General features: G+C 38.6%; 1 protein-coding gene across 1 annotated transcript in view; it reads right to left on the reverse strand.

The window, feature by feature from the left end:
- OXCT1 (3-oxoacid CoA-transferase 1) overlaps positions 1-13243 on the reverse strand; it is a 116914-nt gene that overhangs the window by 33168 nt on the left and 70503 nt on the right. Inside the window, exons 12-13 of the mRNA XM_015571001.1 lie at positions 12831-12903; positions 12143-12218 (exon numbers count right to left, since the gene is read on the reverse strand). Of these exons, the coding sequence (XP_015426487.1) occupies positions 12143-12218; positions 12831-12903 (149 nt within the window). The remainder of the gene's footprint in view (positions 1-12142; positions 12219-12830; positions 12904-13243) is intronic.

The following is a 13243-nucleotide window of genomic DNA, read 5'->3' on the forward strand; positions in this document are numbered from 1 at the left end:
TTTGATATCCCCTGAGGGCTCCCAGACTGTGAGAGGGTGCAGGCCGGGCTGAGGGACCCCCCAACTCCTGAGTGTGTGAATTTTTGTGCACCAGGCCTCTAGTGTTGGGAATAAAAATGAAAAGTAACAAGCTAAAAAAACTTATGGTGAAGGTCTTGGTCATGTAAAAATCAAAATACTGAGGATAGAATGAAAAAAAAAAAGAAAGATATTCTTTTGAACTAAAAGACAAAGGTCAGAAGAGGAAGAAATATAGAGAAACATAAAACTTTAATTCATTTCTTGATTTGCCAGTGTCCTAACTCCCTAAACTTTGTAAGTGATCATTTAAGTTTCTGAACTTAAAGTTCTCAATAACTTTATGTAGCGCCTATAACACCAGAGATGGACGTTACATGCATGAAAAACAGTATTAAAAGTAAATGTCTAAGTAAACAAACTTGATAATTCCAGGTCCACTTCATATGGAGCCCACATTAAGATACATTTTACCTTGATACCTACACAGGCGAGGATGAAGAGCTGCAGTGAACGGATGTGTTCCCTTCTTTGCTACAACACCCTGTGGCAGACATGGCTGTGCTCACATTCTCTTGACACTCAAGCATGGCAAACACTAAAAACGAGCTACTTTTACTCCCAAGAATGCCATTTGTAGGCCTAATATTTAGAAGGAAACGATTACCTTGATAATCACCTTGAGGCAAAGCTATTCAGAAAGGACTTACTGTTTTCCCTAACCTCCATGAGCAGATCTAAAACAGGAAGTTGTTGACTTTTATTATTCAAAACTGAATGACATGGGATGTCAAGTACAGCAGAGGGAATATAGTCAATGATAATGTAATAACTGTGGATGGTGTCAGATGGGTACTAGAGTTATTGGGGTGATGCTTCATAAGTTATATAAATGCTCATTATGTTGTATACCTGAAACTAATAGAATTTTGTATGTAAACTAACTGAAAATTCATTTTTAAAAAACCGGAATAGGTGTGGGTTAGTATGTACACACACAATACTTAGCTCTGTCCATTGAGCAGGCCTACATGTAATGATATATAAGTAGCAACAAGCAGACCTGACACTCAAGGTTTCAAATAGTATCCTTAAATAAAAGCAAATAGGGCTCCTTACAGAAATAACTGATTCTAGGGGCAAGAAAAATATAAGACAAGCACCTTTTAATAACAAAGTAAGAAACACCCAACAAAATAAATTTTTTAATGGAAGTGAATAGGAGCCAAATTGAGAGAGCTCCCAATGGCTACAGCTGGAACAATTTGAGCACAAAAATAAATTAACATGGTATTGGATTATAATTAAAAGTATAAAATATACATGAGTCCATACCACTAAACAAATGATTAAATAAATAAATAAATGCAGATAAATCTTCTCCTTATATGAACTTCAGATAATAATATCCCTCCTAAAAGACACTTTTGAGGTTGGGCTAAATCTATTGAGTTACTTCTAAAGAATAAGGTAAAAAAAGTTCGATTCCGGTCAGGGGCATGTACCTGGGTTGCGGGCACATCCCCAGTAGGGGGTGTGCAGGAGGCAGCTGATCGATGTTTCTCTCTCATCGATGTTTTTAACTCTCTGTCCCTCTACCTTCCTCTCTGTAAAAAATCAATAAAATATATTTAAGAAAAAATAAAAAATTAAAATTAAAAAAAAAGAAAGAAAAAGGAAATACAAGGAAAAGCTAAGCATATTACCTGAAGTTCTAAAACAAGTCAGAAAAACAATTGGATGAAGTCTCTTCCTAGTATCCAGAAAGAGGTAATTGAATCTCCAAAGAAGATGCTTCCTATTTTAAAATGTCCATTATGTTGAACTTATTGCAGCATTTTTCTTTATTATTGCTTCTGATCTGCTGGATGGTGCTAATTTAGTTGGGAGACAAACAGTAAGCCTACAGATGTTTTCTGTAGCTTCAGTCTAGACAACTTCTAAAAATGTAGTCAGATCCTCTAGGATTAAAATTACAAAAATTTTCCAAATGTGCTTAGCAACAAACCATGCATCTTTCACCAACCTGAAGCCATGATGTAAGAAAATTAAATTTCCTAAAAACGATATGATTATGAGCAGAAGTTACATTCAGGATAGAAATATGTTAGCTGATAAAGCTTCTACATGTCAGAGTAATAAGTTTATTGTATAAGAAATTCGAGCAATAAGAAAAATATTGTTATTTTAAGAAAGCTATTTCTATATTATTTATAGATTAGGTTTTCAGGGTCTGATTATTTAGATATTATGCTTATTTGTCTCCATTCTAATATACATTTTTGGCCCTTTATTATTTTATAATATAGAGGTCTGGTGCACAAAATTCATGCACTCAGGGAGGGGCGTTCCCCAACCTGGCTTGTTCCCTCTCACAGTGCTGGAGCCCCGCAAAAAATCTCCCTAAACAGGTAGGCCCCGCCCACCCATTCGGGGCTCCTTGATGGATTGCCCCAAAGAGGTAGGCCAGGACCTGCCTCTGAAGCTTCACATGGAGCCGCCAGGACCCCCAGCAACACGGCGCATGCAGCATCAAGTCCCCACCCACCCATGCACACCTCCCAGCACACACAGCCCCGCCCACCCGCGCACACCCACTGTGCACACAGCCTCCTGGTGGTGGGTTGTTACAGCATGAGGGCATCACAGCGTGAGGGTATGATGACCACATAGGCTCTTATTAGTATGATCTCTACCAAAAGATGGTAGTTCCAAAAGCAGAGATAATACCCAAATCACAGAAATAGCTGCTCAATCAAAAATTCCCTTATCCTGTACTATAAATGTTTTAGGCTAACCTATAACTCAGAAATATGCAAAACAGATAAGTGGCTAAAAGCCATCAAATCTTTTGTACTTGCATTAAAGCATATGAGCCTCCCCTGAAGGGATCTGTATTAGACCTTCACGAAAAACAGATTTATTGTTTTTATTCACAATTGTAACAAGGTGAGTAATCTTGTTTTCCATCCAAAATTATGCTGAGAAACTGGCACTTAGCTAAATTAGGATAATCTGAAAAAATAATATATAAGTAATATCTTATTTTCTAATATATTCTCTACATATGAAGTAGCATTTCAAATACTCCAATAAACTAATTGAGTTACCACATGATAAAATGGGCAATGGTGAATTTATTGGGTACAATCAAGGTAAAAAATTCTATCTGCCTTACACCTGGCTGGTGTTGCTCAGTGGTTACAGTGTCAACCCAAGCACTGTGACCGATGGGGAGACAGGTTCAATTCCCCATCAAAAAAAGCACGTACCTAAGTTGCAGTTCGATCACTATCCCTAGTCAGAGCACTTCCAAGGAGGCAACCCATCAATGTGTCTCTCTCACATCAATATTCCCCTTCCTCTCTCACTCTCCTTCTCTCCCTCTCCCTACCTCCCTTCTACTCTCTCTAAAAATCAATGCGGGGGGTGGGGGTTTCTATCTGCCTTTTACATAGAAAAAGTCCACTATACTGGCTGAAGCGGTGGGGGAAAGGCGAAAGGAAATTCAGTGTAAAATTCTGGTGACTTTCCTGTCATTCTACTTAGATAGCGATGGTCTGGAAAAAGGATAAGATGAGAGATGGGAAACTGATGTTTGCTCAGCTCAATTCCGTATACCTCTCAGAATTTGAACTTATCAATATGACTCTAGGACCCACTTCCGCAGCTTCACAAGGAGCCGCCGGGACGTATGTTGTCATATCATATGACCCCAAATAGAAGCCATATGCTCTACTGGGTTCTTAATATTGGTGAGCTGATCTAGCACTGTTCCTGAGGGTCTTATGCATCCCAGTGCTAATATAGTCAAGTGCTGGAGGTCCTTCAACATGGCCACTCATATGCACTACACTGGAAAGGAATGCAAATGAGCCAGAAGCAGCAATGCATGAATGGATTCTGCAAATAATACAAGCATTTAGGGCTCTCTATTTCTTCTGAGTATCATTTTACTTGTATGCCACAAGCTTTGAAATAAAGTTCTCATTTTCATTCATTCCTAAGTAATTTGTAATTTCAGGTATGATTTCTTTTTGGATTCAGTGTCCTATGAGGAAAGAATGTGTGGCAGATTTTATGGTTTCCCAGATTTTATGGTTTAACAAGAAGTAAAACACACTTTTAAGTGTAATTTGACTAATGTGATTTGCACCTTAGGGTTGACTTTTAAAAGGTTACCGCCCATAAAAATAATTATTTGCATTTCAAAACCTTTGGATTACCCGAGGCTCAGTAATCCAAAGTTTTTAGATCTATATATATTTAAAATTTTCCATAGTAAAGCTATTTTGACAATAAAAGTAATGATCAAAAATTATCTCTATACTCGGCAAACTACAGGATGTTGAAAAAAGAGATAGATGAAGACATAAAAAAATGAAAGACTATACCATGTTCATCCACATCATTAAAATGTTCATACTACCCAAAGCAATCTACAAATTCAATGCACTTCCCATAAAAATACCAACGGCATATTTCACAGACCTAGAAAGAACTCTCCAAAAATTCATATGGAATAAAAAAAGACCCAGGAAACCATAAAAACCTCAGAAGAAGCCATAGGCACCAAAATAGCAGACATATGATGTAGCAATATCTTTACTGATACAGCTCCTAAGACAATGGAAAATAAGGAGAAAATAAACAAATGGGACTACATCAAAATAAAAAGCTTCTGCAGAGCAAAAGAAACCACCAAAAAAATAATAAGAAGAAAGCCCACTGCATGGGAGAACATATTTGTCAATGTTATATCTGATAAGAGTTTAATCTCCAAAATGTATAGGGAACTCAAACATCTTAACAAAGGAAGATAAACAATTTCATCACAAATGGGCGAAGGACCTAAATAGACACTTTTTGAAAGAGGACATACAGAAAGCCACCAGATGTATGAAAACATGTTCAAAGTCACTAATTATCTGAGATGCAAATCAAAATGACAATGAGGTACCATCTCACACCTGTCAGAATGGCTATCATCAACAAATCAACAAATGACAAGTGCTGGCGAGGATGTGGAGAAAAAGGAACCCTCTTGCACTGCTGGTGAGAATGCAGACTGGTGCAGTCACTGTGGGAAACAGTATGGAGTTTCCTCAAAAAATTAAAAATGGAACTCCCATTTGACCCAGTAATACCACTTCTAAGAATATATCCCAAGAAATTAGAAACACCAATCAGAAAGGATATATGCACGCCCATGTTCATAGCGGCACAATTTACCATAGCCAAGATTTACAACAGCCTAAGTGCCCATCAGCAGATGAGTGGATTAGAAAACTGCAGTACATCTACACAATGGAATACTATGCTGCTATAAAAAGGACCAGCTGGGGGGAAAAGGAGACATATGTAATACTTTAAACAATAAAGAATAATAATAATAATTGATGAGAAGTTCACAGCACAGTGGTTCACAGAAAAAATGCATAATACATATAGAACTTTATGATTTATTCTATGAGTTTTAAAACAGAATTGATCTTGGATAGGAAGAAATAAAAAATGTTGAATTTGCCTAAACCTCCAATATATATTGAAGATGGGACATCTCGTTTAAAATGTTTGTTATTTCCAGTTTTTCTAATAAGAACTAGATATCCCTTGATAAAAATGTCTGTGTGGGATTCTTTATAGTAAAAAACAAGTCTTATTGATGGTGATATGAATTTGGTATTATAAGTAAATTGGCTATACAAACTGTATACAAATTCTCTCTGTTAGAATTTAGATGTATATCTGTTATCACAGTGTAATAATTATTGGCAACCTTTCATGTTCTCAAAATGATTTGGTTTAGACAACAAGTTATATGATTGCACTAATTTTAAAAGACATAGAATTAAATAAATGATCTCCAGGATCTTAAAAAAAATTATCTCTAGCCCTGGCCAGGTAGTTTAGTTGGTTAGAGCGTTGGCCCGATATGCCAAGGTTGTGGGTTCAATCCCCAGTCAGGGCACATACAAGAACCAACCAATCCACTATAATAAAGAGCCAATATGCAAACGGTCATCATGCCCTTGCCTGGTGGGGCTTGACAGGGGACCTGAGGCTGTGCCCCCTGCCCAGCGGGGCTTGACGGGGGAGGGGCCGGCTGGGTCTGGGTCTCATGTGATTTCGAGGCACAAGCAGGTGGGCAGGGACTTGTCTCTGGGTCCAGTGGCATGCCCCAGATTCTGACAGGAGGGAGATTTTCATATACATTTTACTAATTTTCTTTCATCTCTGACACTTCTATTATAGAGAAAGGGCAAATAGCAATATTAACATATTTCCTCTAATTCCCTTTTAATGTGCACAAATTTCGTGTACCTGGCCACTAGTGAATTCATAAATAAGTGGAACAACAAATTGATGTTGCTTCTCCTCTCTCCCTCCCCCCTCCCTTCGTCTCTCTCTAAAAGCAATCAATAAAAAGTATCTCTAAACCAAAGGAGTAAAGGAAGAAGTAAAGATTTCATCGACTGGAAATGCCAGATTTCATCATTTAAGATTGGGTCTTCAAGATTCATTAGCCTTTAGCTGCAGGGTCACACTGTCTTTGGTGCTTTGGCTTCATTCCCTGCTAAGTCATACCAGCAGCACCATTATTTGTGAAATTGCTAATAATGGATTTCTAGGAGACCTCATTTATCATTTTTAATGTTTCCTCCCCTCCTTTTAATGAGAAGGAGCTGCTATTGTCATACCAACACATCATTAGCCAAAGGGATAGTCACTGAAAACATCAAATGCAGTCAATGCTCATTCTCACTGTAAAGGAGGAGAGAAGAGAAAGAATGACGGGAAAGGAGGGACGAGAAAATAAATAAACTGATTAATTGGTTGCTTGCTTTTTAAAAAAAAATGACCAAATGCCCATTCTATGCATAGAAGTCTGTTTGTCCGTTCTGACAGCGAGGAGGAGATGGCGAGCATGTGTGCTGGGGGGCAGGTAGCACCATGCCTGGGAGTCAAGCAGGTGTGTAGGTCACCTTCCTTTCAGTCTCAGGTTTGGATACATGAGCTCCAGTGGATAAAGTTCGTGGCGCTAAGCATGTGGTCACAAACACATCATAGGAAGCACAGCAAGGAGAAAAATATTTCCTTCCCTTCAGAGCAAAAACAGACTGAGACAGCAATCAAAAGACAAAGCTCTTTAAGATTGCTGAGAACTGAGATATTCCACACACACAAGGTCTATTTCACTGTCTCATATCCCTCTGCTACCTAAAATATTAACATTTGTGGGAACCGAGGCAGAGTGAGATGACTTGCTAATGGATTTGCTATTGTTTCTTTATGATCTTAATTTTAATCTTTTTTTTAACCTCAATTCAGCATCCTCCTTTGCAATGATTCCCATGTTTCTACAGTTATGTTTCACTGTTTTCCATTTAAGAAGCATTGAAAGCTAATTATATAAAAATTCTAGTAAAGGATACGAACTCTCCCAAAGAACTCTCCCGCTGATCTATTATTTTTGAAAAAAAAGAATAAAAAAGATGTTTAAAATACTTCACACATGAGATTATATAAATTATACCTGATTAGGCAGTGGAGACTTTAGAATCTGAGAGCTTAAAAAATGATAAAAACGAAGAACATGCACCTGGTCCAAACAGCACCTTTCAAACTCCCAGCTTGACTAGCATCATCTGAAAGGACCAGGGAGCATGCAGCCAGCTTATCCCATGACCACTCTCCAGCCATGTAAGAGCTTTCCTGTCCTGTGTCCTCACCTTCTCATTCTCCTGAATTCTGTCCCAGTGAGTTGGGGGAGGCAGTGAATGAAGAGAAAAAGCAAAAGAACTCCATACAACCTTGGGCTAATGTGGGCAGCTTGCCCTGACCATGGCTGGGGAGTGTGAGAGGACACGCACTGCTTTGGAATGCATATTACAGCAGGTTCACTACCTTAGACTGGACCCTTTAGTTCTTGAATCAAGACTAAGTTTGTGAATTAAAGTGACCCAGTGACAGTTGATGATCTAAGAATGAGCTGAAATGCCACACAGAGGGAAAGCTTCCCTGACTGCATAAAGTTAAAGGCGCCACACGAGATAAAAATAGCTGTGTTTTGATTTCATCCTACGTGGAGCTTGTTCAACATATTGGATACGGAAAACACGATCACACACATGCTTGTTAACAGCTGGTCTTTTAAGACATCCACTAATACAAAGAAAAGTCTCTGTCAATGCTGTCTCTTAAGGTGACCAAAGATAGCAGCGCTGGAACAATGTTGATAAGAAATAATAACTGCTAAGAGCCCAAAGCAAGGTCTCCAGGACAAAAGGGAAGAGGATTAAGGTACCCTCTAGAGGAGGAAGCACATTGCCTGCTCTGTAAGCACAGAGGTTTTTTTGGAAAAATCACCAAATATTTGGAAATTTAATGACATACTTCTAACATGAGCCCAAAGCTAGGTCTCCAGGACAAAAGGGAAGAGAATTAAGGGACCCTCTAGAGGAGGAAGGCACATTGCCTGCTCTGTAAACACAGAGGTTTTTTTTGGAAAAATCACCAAATATTTGGAAATTTAATGACATACTTCTAAATAACAAATAGGTTATAAAAAAAAAAACCTCACAAGGGAACTTGGAAATATCTGGAAGAGAATGAATATGAAAACACAACATGCAAAAATTGGTGGGATGTCACTAATATGGGCTAACAGAGAAACTTATAGCATTACTAAGTTATATTAGAAAATAAAGGTTTCAAATCAATCATCTATGGCAGAAATTGGCAAACTTTTCTGTAAAGAGCTAAATACTTTAGGTTTTGCAGGTCATATGGTTTCCATTGCAACTACTCAACTCTGCTGCTGTAGCACAAAAACAGCTATGGGTAATAAAGTGACTGTATTTCAATAAAACTTTATTTACAAAAACAGGCAATGGGGCTAGATTCGGTACATGGACCATATTTGCTGATCCCCATTAGAATATTAGCTTCATAAATGTGAAAAATTTAATCCATTTTGTTACCTGCTGCATCTTCAACCAGTGCATGGCCTTTAATACACGTCTAATAAATATCTGTTGAACAAACAAACTAACCTACAGAACAGGCATATGAGTTAAGTATTATCATTTTACAGATGCGTATACTAAAATGAAATAATTTGTCATGCCACCAATAAGTGACAGAACCAGCATTAAGCACAGGCCTAATTCCAAAGTTCTGTGTGCTTTCCCCTACAGTATACTAATACAGCAAAAGCATCACTAAATAATTATAAAAGCATCATACTGTCAAATACATATTCTTTAACTGTCCTTTTCCCTTATCCATAGTTTGTAGTTTCCTCAGAATTGGTACCAAATGAACAGGTATCATAATGTTAAAACCATATATATGTAAACATATAAAGATATAAACATACATACATATGTATGTTTATATCTTTATCTCATAATCATTATATTTCTATATCTGTATCTGCAGATTTAATATTTATACTACAACTGATGCAACAAAACCCCTAGATTGAATCTTGGACACAAACCCTTTAATTATATAAGTAGAGAGACAAGAAAGCTACCTCCTTTAAAACAGTCATCGTATTTAGAAGACCAAATCAATTTTGTGCACTCATACATGTAGCATACATGAGTATGACATTAATTTTTATTCATTTTTTTAAAAACGTAAGGAAAAAAACAAACACCAAAACATCCTATTCTCCTCTGCCTTACAAATCCCTCATTTCAGCTTTCCACCTAGGAGCAGGCCCTTGGCTGTAGCGTGGTTCAGATACAGCAGCCCCGTCCCATGGGCCACAGCTGCATTCTTTCAATAACCAGTTCCCAGAGCTGACCATACACATCTGCTTCCCTTCACAAGTCAATAATCCATGGCAGCTGTTTTTCAAAAATAGGCATTAGGAAAGCCAGGGCAGTTCTGAATATAGATTCTACGATTGCACGTCTTCCTACATTTTTGTAACTTGCCTGGGTTTTACCATCAACGTAATAATCAGGGAACTGGAAGGAGCCGAGTTGCTGTTTTGTTCAATTTTCTCGCTTCAGATGCTCAGGGCAGAATTTTTAAAAAATCTGTGTACACGGGACCGATGCTGCATACTAAGAAGCTACTGAAGGATAAGACAAAGAGCATCCAACACCATTTTCCTGCCTTAAAACTTAATGCATCTGACAGCGCAGTGATTAATGGGCATGGCACAATGCAGAAAAACGCCTGGCTGTGCAACCACTGAAAGATTATTAAGCCCAGGAAGAAGATAAAAGTCAATGAAAAATGATATAATAAAGCTGAACTTTGCAGATGCTTGACTGCCAGGTCTTGCAATAAAAATATATCCACATTTTATAAATCAACATACTAGTAAATCTGTGGGGCAAATAGATTGCTCACTGAAACTGAGTAAGGAGGCTAAACTGTACCTCATCCATAACCAATTCAGAGCAGGAAGTCTGTCCTCAAGGAGTCTAATTTGGGGTAATTGAACATGAATTTGGGATGAGTGTGTTGTACTAGCAACTGCTTCATGTTACACAGCCAGCAAGTGCCAAAAGTCGGATTTTAACACAGGTCTGTCTCACTGCCAGGCCCTTGCTCTTAGCGGCTAAGCGATGAGAGCCAGACGGGACCCCTGAAATTATAAACCCTCCGTTTATAGATTTGACCCAAAGAACTTACATGCCGTGTTCAAGGTCACACCTTCATTACTGGTACATCAGGGCTAATACCCAGGGGATACTCTTCTACGTTCCTTCTACTACCCATCTGGCCTTTTTATAAAATTTGAAAATAGAAATACATTCTGATTTCCATAAACTGCCTATCACCACTGCACAGTGCTCAAGAGGCCCTCTCTGATTCGCTGAAGCCTCCAAAAGCCTCTTGTGACCACGGCTGGTATAGAAGAACAAACATTTTTAAAGGAAAACAGCAATATAATCAGTAATTAGCTAAGGGTTTCTACTACTAAGGGGTCAATCATCTATTCCCTTACATTGTAAATATGGATTCTGACCATTCTTGAATACACTGGTTCCCAAACCTGGTTACACACTGTAATCACTAAAATCTAAGAGATTTCCCAAAACTCTCAAATCATAGAACAAGAGCCTCAAGTCCTAAACCCAATTCTTTTTAGCTGGTGCTACAGAGAAACACACAGGAATCCTTAAACATAGCACACCTCAGCAGAGTAACCTGAGCTACCTAATGAGCTCATAATCCCAGCCCTGTGCTCACTGCGGTCTCCGTGCACATTTTGGAAAGTGACGACCGGAATACTATGAACCACATTCCTAAATCGGCTCATTGCAGTCCTTTCTCCAAAGTGTATTCTGATAGGTTTCTTCCCTCCTTTAGGTCAACAGTAAAGGAAAACCGTTTGCATTTCACGAGCATGTTGGAACATCCCAGGTTTTGATTTCCATGATAGAAGACAATGTGATTGGTTACTTCTGGGGTCATGTGACCAATCACGAGAGGACTTTAGCCCTAGCTGGTTTGGCTCAGTGGATAAAGCGTCGCCCTGCGGACTGAAGGGTCCCAGGTTCAATTCTGGTCAAGGGCACATGCCCAGGTTGCAGGCTCAATCCTCAGTAGGGGGTGCACAGGAGGCAGCCAATCAATGATTCTCTCTCACCATTGATGTTTCTATCTCTCTCTACCTCTCCCTTCCTCTCTGAAATCAATAAAAAATACATATATTAAAAAAAAGAGAGAGGACATTAATCACTCACTGTGAATAAGAAAATAATAGGATTAATATAAAATTTATAAACTTGTTCAGTGCTCTTTCCAGTTTAAGGAGTTACTTATAATAAACATTTATATTTCTTGCTTTTATGATAGAACATAATTATACCATTTTTTAAATCTTCCCTACCTCTTTCTTTATGGAAAATTCTACTTTGGCCCAGATCTTGGCTATTTTTAGTTCCAGCTACATAATAAACTGGCAAAGCTGAATATTTCTCAGGGTTTGCTTAATTAAAATTTGACTCAAATAAGAAAACACAATACAATATTTCTTTATTGTTAAAATAATTATTTTGTGCTATCAAGGCAATCTGACAGGATTTTCCTTAATGTTTCAAAAATAAGTATTCTGACCCAAGCATAATTCAAAAGGAAAATGTCCACTTACAGGGATCATCCAGTTAGCCAGGTCACCATATTTGGAAACCTGCATGGCTCCTAGCATGGTCAGGTTGACATGTCCTCTGAGAAAGAGAAAGAGGAATTAACAGGCAAACTTCACAAGCTTCATGTCCCTTCGCTGGAAATTGCCAGCAATTAAAATAAATAACTCTGTATTCCCCAAAATGCAATTGCTTCCCCCCCACCCAACACCTGATTTCCAAATACATCAGCTCAAGCTGATGTAGAGAAATAACCATTAAGAGTTCTTTTTTTTAAATTATAGCTCATATCGCTTTCAAAAGACAAATTAATACAGTTGTACACAGTGAGTTTGTTGCCTTCAGTGAGGGAGCATGTGGCTTGATTGGAAGGCAAACATGAGCTAGAAAATGAACACAAAGTTTGTAGAAAATGTCAGGGGCCTCAGAGAGAACTTTTTAAAAATGTTTGCTTCGTGATAGCTGGCACACAGATATAAATTCCATTTGGGGGGCTCTTTTAATAACAGCAGGCTGGCTGTTCCCATTCCTGACACCCGATGTGAATAATTTCACATCTCTGTGCAGCCGAACAAGCCCAGGATGGTTTTCTGGCGGGGAGACGTGTCTATGTTCAGAGCCTGGCTGACACGCTCAGCCAGTGACTCAGCTCCTTCCACACTGTGAAACGTGAGCGGCTTTGTCATTACATACCCTCTAATCATCGCGAATGACTCATCGCTGGAGAAGTAAGAGGCTCCTGGAAGAACAGTAACTGTTTCCTTGCCTAAACACACACACACACACACACACACACACACACACACACACACACACACACGACAAAGGGAAAACAAGGCTATTAGATTTCTAAGAGTACTGTGGTGGAGAGAGGGGTCAGAATTGTCACTAACACTGTTCACATTTGCCCTTGTATGGTGGTAATAAAGAGCAACCCCATTTTTTCATTTTATTATTGTTCTGAAATTCTCTACAGACAATGGAATACCCTTCCAGGCCCCCCAGCAGCCCCACTCCCCTCACCAACAGGTGCTATGTGCTAACAGGACTGAGGAGAAAGAATCCAGTGCTACCGTGGTCGCTGGAGCAAAAAGATTGTGGAATAA

This window comes from Myotis davidii, unplaced genomic scaffold (assembly GCF_000327345.1).
Source record: "Myotis davidii unplaced genomic scaffold, ASM32734v1 scaffold348, whole genome shotgun sequence".
Taxonomy (NCBI): domain Eukaryota; kingdom Metazoa; phylum Chordata; class Mammalia; order Chiroptera; family Vespertilionidae; genus Myotis; species Myotis davidii.